The sequence below is a fragment of the Chrysochloris asiatica genome, unplaced genomic scaffold (genome assembly GCF_000296735.1).
Source record: "Chrysochloris asiatica unplaced genomic scaffold, ChrAsi1.0 scaffold00113, whole genome shotgun sequence".
Lineage (NCBI taxonomy): Eukaryota > Metazoa > Chordata > Mammalia > Afrosoricida > Chrysochloridae > Chrysochloris > Chrysochloris asiatica.
Window position 1 is genome coordinate 10896506 of NW_006408631.1, and position 17948 is coordinate 10914453.

General features: G+C 37.5%; 1 protein-coding gene across 1 annotated transcript in view; it reads left to right on the forward strand.

Moving 5' to 3' along the window:
• Nucleotides 1–17948, forward strand: part of FAM194A (family with sequence similarity 194, member A) — a 53453-nt gene that overhangs the window by 737 nt on the left and 34768 nt on the right. Inside the window, exons 2-7 of the mRNA XM_006868001.1 lie at nucleotides 7–502; nucleotides 1505–1562; nucleotides 13486–13580; nucleotides 16420–16482; nucleotides 17075–17130; nucleotides 17228–17344. Coding sequence (XP_006868063.1) covers nucleotides 7–502; nucleotides 1505–1562; nucleotides 13486–13580; nucleotides 16420–16482; nucleotides 17075–17130; nucleotides 17228–17344 — 885 coding nt within the window. The remainder of the gene's footprint in view (nucleotides 1–6; nucleotides 503–1504; nucleotides 1563–13485; nucleotides 13581–16419; nucleotides 16483–17074; nucleotides 17131–17227; nucleotides 17345–17948) is intronic.

Here is a 17948-nt window from a genome sequence, read left to right on the forward strand (position 1 = left end):
GAGCAGGACGAGGGCCACACGGAGGCGGAGCAGGACGAGGGCCACACGGAGGCGGAGCAGGACGAGGGCCACACGGAGGCGGAGCAGGACGAGGGTCACAAGGAGGAGGAGAAGGTCGAGGATCACACGGAGGAGAAGGACGAGGACCACAAGAAGGCGGAGGAGGAGGAAGAAGACCACAAGGAAGAAAAGGAGTACAGGGCAAAGGAGGAAGAGGAGATGAAGAAGGAGATAAAGGAGGAGGAAGTGGAGGGAGAAAAGAAGGAAGCAAAGAACCAGGTGGGGGAGGGGACGGCCACAGTAACACCTCACATCTTAGATTGTGAGTACTTGCTGAAGATCCTGGCCATGGAGGAAGAAGAAGACGAACAGACCTTCATCCCCCGCATAGCTAGCATCATCAGCCCCAGCCTGAGTCCATCGCCACCATCCCACCAGCAGTCGAGCCAGATATGTAACCACACATCCAACTCAAGTCTGAGCTCCTCCACGTCGCAGAAAAGTACCACAACTCCCATCCGCTCTCATTGACTCCTCAATCCCCAGGGGGAATCTGGTCCACAGACCCCCCTACCCCCACCCCCCCTGCCAGCCTTTGCCTAACCAGTGTCTGGTTTCTAAATATAAACTCCCTCAATACCACTACCATTACCCCCATCATACACACACATATACGTACACAAGCTTTACCATACTTGGTCCTGGAGTTCGGGCCTTTAATCAGCCTGACTCATATATCAAAGGCTCTGAAATCTTCACTGACTTGTAAAGATTCACAAAATAGGGTGTAGGTAAAATACATTGTAAGACTTGAAATTTAGTGCAGTATGAAGTGCTCATTTTTATTATAACTCTTCTATGTGTAGTCACACAGTTAAATATCTGTCTGTCGTGAAAACATATACAAGAGCCCAGCTGCTCCTGAGAAGGAATAGTGTCTTAAAGGTGCTGTGTTTCTAAACATGTTGTCCTGAAAAAAAATAAATGCAACAACTTTTAATTTAATTTAACCTCCTGTACCGAAACCACTCCAATCACTTCCTTTAAAAGCAGAGCAGTTATTTAAAGTAGATTTCTTAATCTTACACAATTGACGTTTGAGGATGAAAAAATTCTTTGTTGTGGGGGCTATCCTGTATATTGTAAGAGTTCATCAGTATCTTGTGGCCCTTATCTACCCCTAGCTGGGGAGCACTGTGCCTCTTTCTGTAGGAGAACACTGCTCTCTCAAAGATTTATGGCTTCAGAAATCCTATCCAGGGTTGCTAGGAGTAGGAAAGACTTGAAGGCTCTTCACAACAACTACCCTTTGCTATCTATGCCAATAACAACATCATTTCACACATACGCATCTCACACACATACACACACACACATGTATAACTTTGCGGTTATTAAAAAATGTGTCAGGCATGGCCAGATTTCCCCTGGGGAAAAAAATTACCTTTTGAGGACCACAAATTTATAAAGGGAGTGATTAAATTTTTTAATGTTTGTTCAACAGGTTTTCCTAAAATATTTCAGTCATTTAGGAAAGACACATCAGAAATGAATTCAGAAAGGTAAGAAAATACATTTTCAGTTTTCATATTATTTTTGGATGTTGATTACATTTAGCTTTTGAATAATATGTCAGGAAGTGGAGTAAAACAAGCCAGGCCATTTATAACTGATTTATTAAAAAAAAAAAAAAATTTAAGCCTGCATTATGTGCTGTAGACACTATGGAGAAGATAAAGATAAGGTCCTTGCCTACCTCTAGCTTATTACCTAGCTATAGAGATGACAAGGAAAAGAGTTCCTGGGTGGTACAAGCAGATAATGTGCACAGCTGCTAAACATAAGGAAGGTTGGCAATTGAAATCTACCCAAAGATACCTGGGAAGAAATGTCTGGTTATCTACTTCCAAAATATCAGCTAGAGAAAGTGTTGTAGAATACACTTCTACTTTGATACATAGAGTTACCATGAGACTGAGTCGACTCAATGGTAACAGATTTATTTTGAGAAATGACATTTCCACATTATATGAAATAATAAATATATGAGCATAATAGTAAATGCTATGAAAGTTTAGGGCATAGATCTCTATTGGCTAAAACTGAGAATAATCACTGATACCATTTGTGAAGGACAGTGGAAATCATAGTCTTTTTTCCTTCCTTGTTGTGATTGCAACTGTTACAAGTCTTCAGACACTTTAAAGATAATAGGAAGATACCAGAGAAATAGTTTTTGACCTTTAAAATATTTATAAATTTTCTTTGAAATTTTATACCAAACCTGAGTACACAATTATAAATTATTGTTCATATAAACTTTGCCTTTCTGAGCAGTTTTTAAATCTTAAAAATAAGGATAATTGTTCTGTCCCACTTATATTTTCATTTTCCTTTTCATCCAACTTTTTGATAAAAAATAATCTCTACACATGGTTAAAAAATTAAAGTATGAAAAGATATAACATTTAACTCTTTCATGACCTACAGGATATATAGTGCCCACCTCTCCTCTGGAATTTATTGGGCAGCTGCTTTCTCAGTGACAGTGCCTGCAGCTGCCAGGAGGGAACTTAGTTTGAAATGGAAGAGATAGGTGTGTGCTGCAAACTACTGTATTTACAGGGAATTGTATGAGATGATGCATTGTACAGATGTAATTTTGCCAAACTTTTGTTTCTTTTGACTTTTTTTTTAACTAGGAAATAAGACTTGTAAGTATATTTCCAGGTTCTTGTGTGTTATTTAGAAGATGTCTTTCTTGCATTGATTACATGTTTCTGCAAATGCTTCATTTTCAGACACCCTAAATTATATGTGCCAGTTAAAGGATCTAGAAGGCAGTGCAGAGTTTAGAGAGACATTTGTGTCCAACTAACCCTACCCTACAAGCCCAGAACTACCTCTGTGTCCCACATAATAGGCATCAAAATCTGAATTTTAGAATGAAATTTCAGAAATGTGTCTTGATTCATTCAAGCATGATGCCTTCCACTAATGAAAACGTATGTGTCAACAAAAAATTCAAAGCAGGAAAATAATTGGATCATGAAAGGGTTAAAATATCCACTCTTCTTCCTCACTTCCACTCAGCCTAGGCCAGAGTTAACAGACTGTTAACAACTTGTTTGGTTTCCTATTATAATTTTTAAGAACATACCTGCATTTCCTGATTTATCAATTTTAGATATAACTATTGATTCCCTATCATGAAAGAAGAAAGTAACTCAAAGTACCTTCCTCCTCGTCATTTTTAATAGTTATATTAATTTTAATTTTTCTAACCTTTGTTGTTTAGTGCTGTCTAGTCAGTACCTACTCAGAGTGACCCTGTATAGTATTTTCAAGGCATGACTGGTGGGTTTCAACCATCAACCCTGCAGTCGGTTGTCCAATGCTTATCCTACAGCACCACACCTGGACGCCAACCATTAGGACTTTAAAATATTTAAATCTCAATTTCTTGACTTCTCAGTTTTAATTAGTTCTAACTGGTGTGGCTCTGAGAGTTAATGCACTGGACTAAAATGTCAGTTTGAACCGAAAGGTTGGCGGTTCAACCAGCCACTCCTCGGAAACCTGTACAAGGTTGCTATGAGTCAGAACTGACTGGAAGACACTTAACAACAACTACTATGCAAAATTGATACATTAACACACCTCCACTTCTTCCATCTCTCCTCTCATTCTCTCCTTTCCCAATTAACAAAAAATTATGTAAATAATATAACCATGAATTATAGTAAAATATACATGCAAGTTAAAAAATATTGCTACTAGGGTTCTAGTTCCTACATGCATGAGTTTATTCCAAATAAAGTGTGTTTAAGCACCTCTGAAGTCTGTTGATGGCTCCAGACACGCTTTCTCAGTAATACACTTGTCTTAGTCTTGTTAGGGTGCCTTTCAAAAAAGATCCAATCAAAACAGTGGCTTCTGAGGGGATCTGCTGGGCCAGTTAAATTCAATAGAAAGGTCAGCTCAGAAGGTTATGGAGATTGTTTATTAGGATCCCAACGGGTGGGTAATATTGATAGCTTTTCTTAAAAGACACAGGGTAATCACAGAAGGCAATTATGAAGAAGTTTTCAGTAAATTGAAGACTGTATTGGTAAGAAAAAGGCCAGGAAAACTGCATTGAGGAACTTCTTTTTCCATCACAACAGTGTACCTATCATTCTTTGAGGTTAACAAAGGCTGTCCTATGAGAATTTCATTGGGAAACCTTACCCGTCCACCTCACAGCCTGATACTGACCACTCAAACTTCTTTTTGTTCTCAAAGTTCAAAGAACATTTAAAAGGAACACAATTTGAATTCCTCGAGAATGTTAAAACTTCTATTTTATCATGCTGGAAATCAAATAGTTTCAAATTCTTTGGGAAAGGGTTAGAGAGATGGAAACACCATCTGCAGAAGTCAAGAAACATTAGCTCCATATTTTGCTGTTTTTGTTTAATAAAAGTTCCTATGATTTTTAGCAAAACTTTTAAACTTACCCTCACATATAAACTTATATTACCTTGGCAGGTTCTATTATATTTTATTATGTTGTTACTGTAATTAAGTAGTGTGCTTTGGGTACAGGTTGATTGAAAACCTGAAGACCAATAAACAGTATTAGCACATTGTTGTTGTTATTAAGTGCAACAGTTCCAACTCATAGTGACCCTGCTTAGGATTTCCAAGGAACGACTGATAAGTTTGAACTGCTGACCTGTGGTTCAAATTGACCTTATGGTTGAATGCTTATCCTACAACACCAAATAAGACTCCCACTATTAGCATAAATCATTCTAATTATTATTTACTAGCTGAAAGAACTGAAGAAAAAATTCAGGCCTCAAGTTGAAATATTGAAGGATAATAACATGATTTGGACCCATGTACATACAAATATAACTCCATGTCTGTAAAACTTGGCTCTTGGAAGGTGATCTTTTCAACTCTCAGTTTTTAGTTTTCTGGGTTGGGCTTAATGACTCTGGTTTCTTGATTGTTGTTGTTGTTAAGTGCCGTCGAGTCGATTCCAACTCATAGTGACCCTATAAAGGGTTTCCAAGGAGCAACTGGTGAGTTTGAACCCCTGACCTTGTGGCTCAAACTGACCTTGCAGTCCAGCGCATTATACTGTAGCACCACACCAGGACTGGATTAGCATATAATTTATTCCTTTTCCTTTTTGTTGGAGAAACTCTTCAGGTAAGTTTTTCATATAAAGTTCACAGGTTGTCAAATTTGAGTTTTTATCTGACTAAAAATGTTTTCATCTTGCCCTTGTACTTGATTAATAATATAATTTGGTATAATAAAATAAGTTAAGAATTATTTTCCTTCAGAGCTCTGAAGATATTGCTTTATTGCCTCCAATAGTGGGTACTACTATTGCTGATAAGTTTGGTTCTCTAACTCTTCTAATACTTGATTATTTCTTATACATTCATTCTCTGTGTCCTTTCCTTCTGGAACTCTTGGATAGATTGGACCTCTTGGATAGATTGTCTCTTTCATAACTTTTCAATACCTTCAGCATCTTTCATATTTGCATGCTACCATGTAACCCTTGTACAGAATTATTAATTTTGTTATTCATACTTGTAGTTTCCAAGAACTCAGCTCTTGTTCTGTGATCACTGTTCTTCAAAATAACTTTTTTTATTGTTGTAAACAAATGAGCTTTTGCCAATTCAAAATTTTCATATATATATATATAATTTAGTGATCTTAGTTATATCAATCGTGTTGTACAACCACCACCCATAATCATTGCCAAATTTCCCTTCATCAGAAACAATATGCTAAGAATGAGAACGAAGAACGAACTCAGCTTCATCCTCAAAAAACAAATTCCAAGATGTGTCCTGATGTACAATGCTGTCAGTGAATACTACCCAAACATTTGCAAGGAAGACCGATATAATATGACTTATTCAGATTAGCACTCCAACCACTAACGAGAAAGATGACAAAATTGAAGACTTTTACCAACTTCTGCAGCCTGAAATACATCAAACATGTGATCAATATGCATTGACAGTTATTAGTAATTGGAATGTGAAAGTTGGAAACAAGAAGGATCAAAAGTTAGAAATTAATGCCTTGGTGATAGAAACAATGACAGAGATTGCATACTATAATTTGGCAAAACCAACAACTTATTCATTGCAAATACTGTTTTTCAACAATATTAAAGGATGATTATTCATATGGACCTCACTTAATGAAATTCACAGGAACCCAATCTGTGGAAAGAGATGAGAGAGTAGTTCAATATGATCAACCAGAAAAAGGCCAGCATTCAATTGTGGACTCGACCATTAATTACTCATATCTAAGTTCAAGTTGAAACTAAAGAAAATTGAAACAAGGCCACGAGATCTTAAGTATGACCTTCTTTCTATATATCCTATTGACATTTAGAGACTAGTCCAAGAATTGAGGACTAATGTCCAATGACTAGACAAGTGGCGGAGTGATAAAAAGGACATCATAAGTAAAGGGGCAAAAAACGGTCATTAAAAAGATGGGAAAGAAAGAAAAGATCAAAATGAATATCAGAAGAAACTGAAAACTCTGAAACTGCTTTTGAATTTATAGTAGTTAAAGGGAAAGGATAAAATGATGAAGTAACAGAAATGAACAGAAGACTTCAAAGGGCAGCTCAAGAAGACAAAATATTATAAGGAAATGTGTAAGGACCTGGATTAGAAAACCGAAGAGAAGCACATGCTCAGCATTTTTCATTTCTTGGCATTTTTCAAGCTGAAAGAACTGAAGAAAAAATTCAAACCTCAAGTTGAAATATTGAAGGATACTGTGGGCAAAATATTGAATGATGCAAGAGGCATCAAAAGAAGATGAAAGGAATGTACAGAGTCATTGTACCAAAAGGATCTAGTTGATAGTAAGCCATTTTAGGAGGTCACATATAATCAAGAATCAATGATATTGAAGGAAGACATTCAACCTGCACTGAAGGCATTAGCAAAAAACAAGGCTCCAAGAATTAACAGAATACTAATTGAGATGTTTGAATAAATGGATGAAATGCTTGATAGTTGCTCACTCATCTGTGCCAAAAAATTTGGAAGACAATTGCCAGACCAATGAACTGGAAGAGATATGTATTTGTGTCTATTCCAAAGAAAAATGATCCAACAGAATGTCAAAAATATCAAACAATATTATTAGAATCACACAGATGTAAAATTCTGCTTAAAAGAATACAAAAAATGGTTGCAGCAATATGTCTGCAAGAAACTGACAGAAACTCAAGCCAGATTTGCTGATATCAGATGGATGGCTGAAAACAGAGACTGCAAAGAAGATGTTTATCTATGTTTTGACTATGCAAAAGCATTTGAGTGACTTGGTTCCATCTCATAGCTACCCCATATAGAGTTTCTCAGGAGTGGCTGGTGGGTTTGAACCACTGACCCTGCTGTAGATTATAGCAAATTATGGGTAACATTTCAAAGAACACTAAATTGTTCTCATGCACAATCTATATATAGAAAAACAGGCGGTCTTTCAAACAGAACAAAGGGGTAGGTACTACATGGTCTAAAACCAAGAAAGTTGTGTGTCAGGATTGCATCTTTTTTACCATATTTATTCAATTTGTATTTGAGCAAATAATCCAAGAAATTGGGCAATATGAAGAACATGGCATCAGGACTGAAGGAAGACTCATTAACAACCTTCGATATGCAGATGATACAAACTTGCTTGCTTAAAGTGAAGAGGATAAAGCAGTTACTGATGAAGACCAGAGACTGTAGCCTTCAATGTGTATTACACCTCGATGCAAAGAAAACAAAAATCTGCACAACTGGACAAATAAGCAACATAAACATAAACAGGGGAGAGAAACGCTTCACATTGTCAAGGATTTCATTTTACTTGGACCCACAATCAAATCAAATCAAATAATGTGTTGCATTAGGCAAATCTGCGGGGGGAGGGGGCGGGAATGACTCTTTGAAGGGTTAAAAATTAAAAAATAAAGGTGTCACTTTGAGGACTAAGATGAACCTATCTAAACCATAGTATTTTCAGTTACCTCATATGCATGTGAAAGTTGGACAGTAAGTAAAAAATAAAGAAGGAGAATTGATGCCTTTGAATTATGATGTTGGTGAATAATATTAAATGTACCATACTGTGAACTGCCAGAAAAACAAATAAATCTGTCTTGGAAAAAAGAATGCTCCTTTGTCATTGTTAGGTGCCATAGAGTCTTTTCTGACTCAAAGCAACCTTACATACAACAGAACAAAATACTACCCAATCCTGTGCCATCCTCATAATTGTTTGATCCATTGTTGCTGCCACTATGTCAGTCCATCTTGTTGGAGGTTTTCCTCTTTTTCGCTTGATCCTCCACTTTATCTAGCATGATGTCCTTCTCAAGGGACTGGCCTCTCCTGATAACATATCCAAAATATGTGAAATGAAGTTTCTCCATCATTGCTTCTAAGGAACATTCTGGCTGTGCTTCTTCCAGGCAGATTTGCTTGTTCTTCAGGAAGCCCATGATATTTACAATGTTCTTTGCCATTACCATAATCAAATGTATCGATTCTTCTCTGGTCTTCCTCGTTGTCTTACTTTCACAAGACCATTGAAAATACTATGGGTTGGGTCAGGCACACCTTAGTCCTCAAAGTGTCATCTTTGCTCTTTAATACTTTAAAGAGATACAATCCATACTGAAGGTTTTAGTCTTTGATTTTTATCAGTATTTTAAACCCTCTTCACTTCCAGCAAGCAAGGTTGTAGCACCTGCATGTCACAAGTTGTTAATGAATCTTCCTCCGATCCTGATGCCACATTCTGCTTATTATATGAAGTTCCATTTCTCAGATTATTTACTGAGTACACGTATTGAAGGAGCTCTGGTAGCGTAGTGGTTACGAATCGGGCTGCAAACCGCAAAGTCAGCAGTTCAAAACTACCAGCTGTTGCGCAGGAGAAAGAGGAGGCTTTCTGCTCCCATAAAGATTTACAGCCTTGGAAACCCAGTACAGGGTCGTTATGAGTCGGAACTGACTCCAGGGCACACAACAACAACACACTTATTGAATAAATGAAAGGCCATAGCCCTGGTACACATCTTTCCCGATTTTAAACCATTCAGTGTCCCCTTGTTCTGTTCTAATGACTGCTTCTTGGTCTATATACAGGTTCCTCATTAGCACAATTAAGTGTTCTGGGATTCCCATTCTTTGTAATATTATACATGTTGTTGTTAAGTGCTGTCGAGTCGATTCAGACCCATAGCGACCCTGTATAGGGTTTCCAGGGAGCAGCTGGTAAGCTTGAACCGCAGACCTTGCAGTTCAAATGGCTTTGCAGTCTGGCACATTAGCCCATAGCACCACACCAGGACTCCAATACTATACATAGTTTGTTATAATCCACACAGTCATATAATCCATTTGCATAGTCAATAAAGCCCATGTAAACTTCTTTCTGATATTCTCTGCTTTCAGCCAAGATCCATCTGATATCGGCAGTCACATCCCCCATTCCACATTGCCTTCTGAATCTGGCTTGAATATCTTGCAGCTGCCTGTCAATGTACTCCTGCAACCACTTTTAAATTATATTCAACAAAATTTTATTTGCAAGTGATGTTTGATGATTTCTGAAGTCCATTTGGTTACTGTCCTTTGAAATACTCACAAATACAGATCTCTTCCAATCGGTTGACCAAATAACTGTCTTTCGAATTTCTTGGCATAGACAAGTGAGCCCCTCCAGTGCTGCATCAGTTTACTGAAGAATTTCAATTGATATTCCAGCAATTCCTGGAGCCTTGTTTTGCACCAATGCGTTCAGTGTAGCTTGGAATTCTCCCTTCAATATTATCAGTTCTTGATTGTATGCAACCTCTTGAAATGGTTGAACATTGAACAATTCTTTTTGGTACAATGACTTGATCATTCCTTCTGTGTATTCATTCCATCTTCTTTTGATGCTTCCTGCATTACTCAATATCTTGTGTGTGTTACTGTTATTGTTAGGTGCCATCAAGGCTGTTCCAACTCACAGTGGCCTTGAGGAGCTGCTGGTGAGTTTAAACCATCAACGTTGCAGTTCAAACTGACCTTGAGCTAATCCTACAGCGCCACGCCACACCAGGACTCTCATCTTATTCATGGAGTCCTTCAATATTGCAAGTTGAGACCTGAATGTTTTCTTCAGTTCATTCAGCTTGAGAAATGCTGACCATGTTCTTCCCTTTGATTTCTAACTCCCAGTCTGCACATTTCATTGCAATACTTTACTTTGTCTTCTTGAGCTTCCTTTTGCAATTTTCTGTTTAGTTCTTTTACTTCATCATCTTTTTCCAAGTTCTTACAAGTGAGGCTGTCCAGGCTTCATCTTGTAGTATTTTGGACATAATATCAGGAGAAACCAGTTCCAGTAGAAGGACATCATGCTTTGTAAAAGGAGCAGTGAAAAGAGGCAGACCCTTAATGGCATGATTTCACACAGTGGCTGCAACAATGAGCTCAAGGATTGTCAGGATGGCACAATACAGGACAGGGTTTTGTTCTGTTTTCATAGGGTAGGGTCACTTTGTGTTAGAGCCAACTAGACAGCACCTAACAACAGCAACAACATACACACTCAAAATTGTTTCAATGTAAAGCTCTCTGAAGATACTAGTTATATTTAGTTCTTCATTAAGTTCTCTGTATTCTTTTATATTTCATGCCAGCTGTTCTGTTTGTTCATCTTGGTCCTTTTCTTCCATGCTGCTGATTACCCTTGAGTGACTGGTAATCTTTGGTTATCCATTTGTATTTGTAAATAAGTGAATGATAGGTTCCAAGAACAAAATCTTTCAGTAGCTTGAAATCTTTCTATAACTAAATCATTCTATTTTATAGCAGGGCTTACCTGGGAGGGACGACTTTGAGTCTTGGGTGAGTTGGTAGCTTCCCTGTGGATTGTCTGTTCATGACAAGCAGCGGGGCACTCTTAGTTAAGTTAGAAAAAGGACACTTTATTATGTAGATGGAGTTTTTTATGCATTTCATTCCTGGGTGCACAGACTCTGCTTCTCCTAAAAGCCTCAGTAGGGCAGCCAACACACTCTTTTCAGAAGAGAGTTCTTGCAGCTTCATCCAGAAATAAAACAACTACTGCCAACTGCTCTGTATAAGGGGAGAGGGAGTGGCCTGACTGGCCAGCTGTTCCAAGCTCAGTCCTTGATGACTGTTCCCAGCTCTTTCTCTGTGTTTGTTTTAATCTGACCTAAGATCTTCTCAGCAGTTCCCTTTGGAAAAACCTTAACTCACATCTCTTGTCTGGCACTGTGGTGGTGGTCTCTGCTTTGGTTTTCCTAAAACCTACAGCCATCTATAACTTCTCTTTTTAGGATGTCTTCAATTTTACTTGTCTACTGATAGCATTCTTCGTATTTTCCAGGACTTTTTCTAAGTGTCTACAGGAAAAGGAAGGGAAGGAAAATAGTGTGCTCAGCTACCATCTTGACCAAGAATTCTAAGTATATGTTTCAAATCCATGAGAACCTCTCTTTGCTAGCTGACATTCTTAACTTTTCTCACAAATCTTCTTGAGGAGAAACTTCTTTCATATCTTAAAACATTCTGTGTTGAATTTCATGGGATTATGGGTACTTCTAAAGAAAGTTATTCTAAAAATTCACAAGAATGCAAACAAATATTGGCTCAACTTCTACTTTTAATTGGATTATTCCTGTTATAATTAAACATGAGACAAACTTTAGGAAACAGAAGAAAATGGAAAAACTTGGGTTTTGAAGCCAGGCAGGTCTGGACTCAATCTGCCTTTGCAGCATTTGATTTTTGAGAGATTCACTAAACTCTATGAACCTCAGTTTCCTCATCTATAAAAGAGGAATATTAATATCTACCTTAATTGATTTCTGTACAGTTAACTGAAATAAAGTGAGCAAAGTAGTTACTATATATGTACTTGTTGTTGTTGTTGTTAAGTACTGTCGAGTTGGTTCTGACCCATAGCGACCCTGTGCTGTTGTTGTTGTTAAGTGCCATCGAGTCGGTTCCACCCATAGTGACCCTGAATAGGGTTTCTTAGGCTGTAAATCTTTAGGGGAGCAGAAAGTCTCATCTTTCTCCCGCAGAGTGGCTGGTAGTTTCAAACTACTGACCTTAAGGTTCACAGCCCGTAAACACTATGCTACCAGAGCTCCTTGACCCAGTACTAGTACACAGTAAATTCTCTCTAAATGTTAATGTTAATATCTTCTATCTGTCCTCCACCTTTACATTTCTAAATTTCTAAAGCAATATCTAATACTGATTTACGAAAGGCAAAGAGAACTTAGATGAATAATGTATTGAATTTTGCTAAGCAGTGAATTGGGGAAAATATACAATGTGGTCTAAAAATTTCACTTTAATGGTCTTTTGTTCTTGGTTCTTACAACTTGTTTCTCTGGAAGGTTAGATGAACAGGCCTCCATCCCAGAATTTCTCAGGTGGCCTTAGCTCAGGTGGCCCTCGTACACAGTAATTTCAGAATTAAAAAAATAATAAAATTCCATTGATACAATGTACCAAGGAGGCAAACATCAAAAAAGAAGGTGGAGATATAAAAGAACTGAGAAAGGTGGAAATATGGCAATTTGAAGAATGACTAAATGATTTGGAAAATATTACTTGATAATTTTTGAATTGCCAGGAAATTATTGCCAAAATCTTAAGTTGAACAAGGCAAAGAAACTTAAGGAGCAGTAGCTATTGTCTACTTTTGACCAGTAACAATTAGTTTAGCAAGTAAAACTCAACAGATTCCTGCTTTCCTACCTTGTCAATAATAAGTAGGTGATTAGACAACTTGTGGAAAGAAAACAGATCATAGATTATAATGCATTTAATTAACTTCAGCCTTTTAAAACGTTTGATTTTTAAGCTATTGAAAATGGATTTGTTGTTGTTGTTGTTGTTATGTGCCGTGGAGTCGGAACCGACTCATAGCGACCCTGTACAGGGTTTCCGAGGGTGTAAATCTTTACGGGAGTAGAAAGCCTCATCTTTCTCCCGCGGAGCAGCTGGTAGTTTCAAACTGCTGACCTTGCGGTTCACAGCCCGAGTCGTAACCACTACGCTACCGGAGCTCCTTATTGAAAATGGATAATATGTTCTAATTTAATTTAAAATAAATGTTTAAACATAGGTACAACTACCGCCAATAACAACAACGTGAGGAAAATAATATGGTATTGGGATAGAAAAAAGAATAATTTCCAAAGAACAGATTTGATACAAACTCATTGTGCCTTACCTAACTCTACTGAAGAAATTAGAATGAAAGACAGATTTCTAAGAAAATAAAATCAGGGTCTTTTTTTTTTTTTTTTTTTTCCTTGTACAAATGCTATTTGTTATAGGTACTATATTTAGAAAAGCTGCAAACAAGTATGTAGGTATACTCAAAACTACTAATTTTTTTTCTAAATTTCAGGCTTGCCGATCAACACTTATATTCAGGAATTCCAACATCAGTACAAACTGAAGAAAGTTGGCTTCAAGATTTATCTCATAAAAAGCATCAACAGAGTGAGTATGATTTCTTAACTTTTGGGGGGAGTTGGGATTGCATATTAAAAAGAGCATGGGTATGGAAGGCCAGTAGAGGTAGGTTTGTATCCAAGTTCTAACACAAATTAATAGTATGAGGCTAGACAATAATTTTCCCATCGTCAGATTGTTATGAGGATCAAAGTGAGATTAAATATTTAAACTCCCAGATACTATTTAGTAAATGATAGCAATTCTGTAAATACAAATCAATTAGTAATCTAAAATAAAATAAAGAAACATTTTTTAAAAGAATCTGCCATTTTGCTTTTGACATTAATCGTTATCTTTTTTATTATAGAAGTAACATATGTAGAATGTTTTGAAAAACTCAAACCATTAAAAAAATATGTAACATAAAAATTTCAATTTAAACTTCCTGATATAATTCTCAGAGATAATCATTATGGATAACTTTTCCTTTCAGACTTTTATATGTAAATTGTGTGTTATGTCACTTTACTGATTAAATACTTATTGAGTCCCTACAATGGGCCCCTACCATATGGAGTTCTGGTGTGGTGTTGTGGGGTAATGCACTTGGACTGCAAAGTCAGTTTGAACGACGAAGTCAGCTGCTCAAGCTCACAGCCACTCCAAGGGAGAAAGAGGAGACTTTCTGCTCCCATAAAGATTTACAGCCTTGGAAATCCTATACAGGGTCCTATGAGTCAGTACCATCTCCATGACACAGTCACCACCACCTGAACTATGTAGCCATAGTGTTCTACAGCAGTGCCATGTAGCTGTATTTTCTGTAGCTTTATAATGCTCTTATATCAGTTAAAGCAAGTATTGCCCTCCCTCCTTATTCTCTTTCAGAGTCCATGTGTGATTCAAACAACTAACAAACTCAGCTGCAAACCAAAAGGTTAGAGGTTTGAATCCACCCAGGGCACCTTAGAAGAAAAGCCTGATAATCTCCTTCTAAAAAATCAGCAAGTGAAAACTTGTGATGCTCAGTTCATTGGAATTATATTGACTATGTAGATTAATTTGGGAATAATTGATACATATTTCAATGCAGGAATACGTAGACTCCTGGTTTGGTGCTGTAAGATCAGTACTGGACTGCAAACCACAAGGTTAGCAGTTCAAACCCACCAGCCGCTCCTCAGAAACACTATACAGGGTCGCTCTGAGTCAGAACCAACTCCACCACAGCACTTAACAACAACAATATGCAGAGATGTAGAGTAACTATTGTTTCCTGACTCCTTTTTATAGTTGTTGTGTTTTTTCCATATAGGATTTATGTAGCTACTATTAGCTTACTCCAAGGTATCTTATAAACTTGATGTAGTATTGGAATCACTTTTTTCATGTGATATTTTCTAACTGGTTATTATTGGTGTATAAGAAAGTTATTGATGTCTATACTTTAATGTTATATCTGATTGTCTTGCTGAATTGTCTTATTAATCTTAATCACTTGTTAGCAGAGCATTTACTAGATAATTGCACTTCCTGCAAAAACTGGCAGCTTTCTCTCTTCCTTACTTTTTTACTTAGCAGTCTGTCATTGTTATCTTTTCATGTCAGGAAAGATTGAGCTAATTATTTTAAATGACTGTGTAGTTGTTAGGTGCCATTGAGGTGGTACCAACTCATAGCAACCCTATATACAACAGAATGAAACACTGCCCAATCCTGGGCCAACCTCACAATTGTTACCACGCTTGAGCCCATCGATGCTGCCACTTTGCCAATCCATCTCACTGGGGGGCTTCCTCTTTTTCTCTGACCCTCCACCTTACCAAATATGATGTCCTTCTCTAGAGACTGGTCCCTCCTGACAATATGTCCGAAGAATGAGAGATGAAGTTTGGCCATCCTGGCCTCCAAGGAGCACTCTGGCTGCACTTCTTCCAACACAGAACTGCTGGTTCTTTTGGCAGTCCGTGGTACTTTCAACATTCTCCTCCAACACCATGACTGTGTAGTATTTACTCATTATTGTGTCTTATGTAATCAGATTGTTAGATACTGCAGGGTGGTTTTTACTTTTCTTTTCTTTTTGAGTTTTCCTCATAACAAATGATGTTTTAATGAAACTCCTTGTGAATTTGTGTTTTTATGCCTGTTTTGGCATTTCTGGTGAACAAAATGTCTATGAATTTTGTTTTTAGATACTTTACATTGCTACCATCCACCCCAGATACCAGCTTCTGAAGCTTCTGTCTTTCCCCACAGTGACTTTTGCTGTCTCTGAATTTACCAGGGAAATAAGTCACTTACATCTCAACCGACCCCTTCCATTGTCTCTGTCTCATTGTCGGTTGTTCTGATTGGCTTTTCATTATTTCAGTTCTATTTGCTTTGTATCTCCTACTCATTTATTCAAAGTTGCTGAGATGTTGATGGTCTTTTTCTCCATCTCCAGTGCTGCTCTGAAATTTGTGGAGGGTACAACAGTAATTCTGTTAGTTTAATTCACTGCCTTGAACTGGAATCCTCATCTGGCCAACATCCTCCTACTTGAGAAGTCTCATAACATAGACCTGATGATGCTTAAAGAAAGAGAAAGCATAAGTGTATGCAAACCATGATTAAAGACAAGTAAAATATGCATCCATGGACTATTCTAAGACTATACAGGAACAGGGGAATATTTTTAAATGTGATACATTAGAGTGGTAAATTCCCTGTATATGCTTGTTATTGTTGCTAAAATGTCATTTGAAAAAGGACCAAAATTTGAAAGATATAACAAACATACTTAAAGGTGGTACTTATTTTTCTGAGATTCACTTTCTTTTATACGAAACCTTTTTTGTATTTTGTCCCAGTTGCTGACAAATGTTCACTCTTTTTGCAGTGAAGAAAACACTTACCCCACTGAAGAAAGCTAAACTTAAAAATTCAACTTCTGAATTAAGAGGTAAAGAGATGTTTGGAGTCTTTTCTTTTGCTGGTAAGGATAAACTACTGTTGGGGAACCAACTGTATCTTTGATGGTGCCCATATCCCTTAGGAAGACTCCTGGTGTGGCGCTGTAGGACCAGTACTGGACTATGAACCACAAGGTCGGTGGTTCAAACCCTCCAGCTGCTCCTCAGAAACCCTATACAGGGTCTCTATGAGTCGGAACTGACTTGACCACACTTAACAACAACAACAACATACCCTTTAGGAAAGCACTCCCAAGCATGCATGCAGAAAGATGGTGAAAATTGAGGGCTTTAAACCTTTTAAACAGTGTGTGCATAGTGGGAAGCAGAGTGGATGGGAATTTCCAAAGTAGAGAAAATAGAATGTACTACAGAAAATTTTGGAGTCCTGGTGTGGCACTGTGGGTTAATTCACTGGACTGCAAGGTCAGTTTGAACTGCAAGGTCGACAGTTCAAGCTCACCATCTGCTCCTCTAAACCTTATACAGGGTCACTGTGAGTTGGAACCAACTCAATGGCACTTAACAACAACAACAACAGAAAGTTTAAATTTTCCTTCTAAATATATCTCTTCTCTTCAGAAAAATGGGTAATTAATCCAGAAGAGCCAAAATTAAAGGTTTTATGTGAAATGGAGGTAAGAAATGTTTATCAAACCTATGAGTACGCTATTTTTTTCATGATAAAAATAGCTTATGTAATCTTCAATTTTCCTTTTTTTTTTTTTTTTCTAGTTTAAGGACGACTTCATCAAACTGTTTGAGCCTTCCTTGAGAACATTACCCGGCATTGGGCCACCATCCATTCTGGCATACAAACCAGAGACTTCCAATTTACACATTAAATTCAAGGTGACTTTAATTCATAATTTTTTACTAGTGGCATAATAAATGGCATAAAAAGCCACATGAAGAGTTGCACAATAAATAATGAACAAACCTATGTTCACTATCTAGTGCTGCTATATTAGAAATACACGTGTATGACTTCAGCAAACAGAAATTGATTAACTCCCAGTTAGGAGATAAGAAGTCCAAATTCAGAGTGTTAACTCTAGGTGAAGACTTTCTCTCTCTGTTGACTCTGGGAGAAGGTCCTTGTCTCCTGTGAGCATTTTCTCCTGGAAGATATATCTACATGTGGCCTGGCATCTCTCTTCCCCCATCTCTCCTTCCTCACTTGCTTGTTTTATCTCTTTTATATCTCAAAAGATATTGACTTAAAACACTGCCTTTACTAATACTGTCTAATTAACATAGCAAAGAAAACTCATTTCCTATATGGGACTATAGTCAACAAGTATCCAAAAACCCACTGCCATGGAGTCAGTTTCCGCTCACAGCTGACCTATAAAACAGAGCAGAACTTCCCTGTAAGGAGAACCCCTAGCTTCACTCACCTCCTCAGTCACCCTCCAGCTCCATACAGGTGACCATTTTGCCAGTCTCAGGGGAT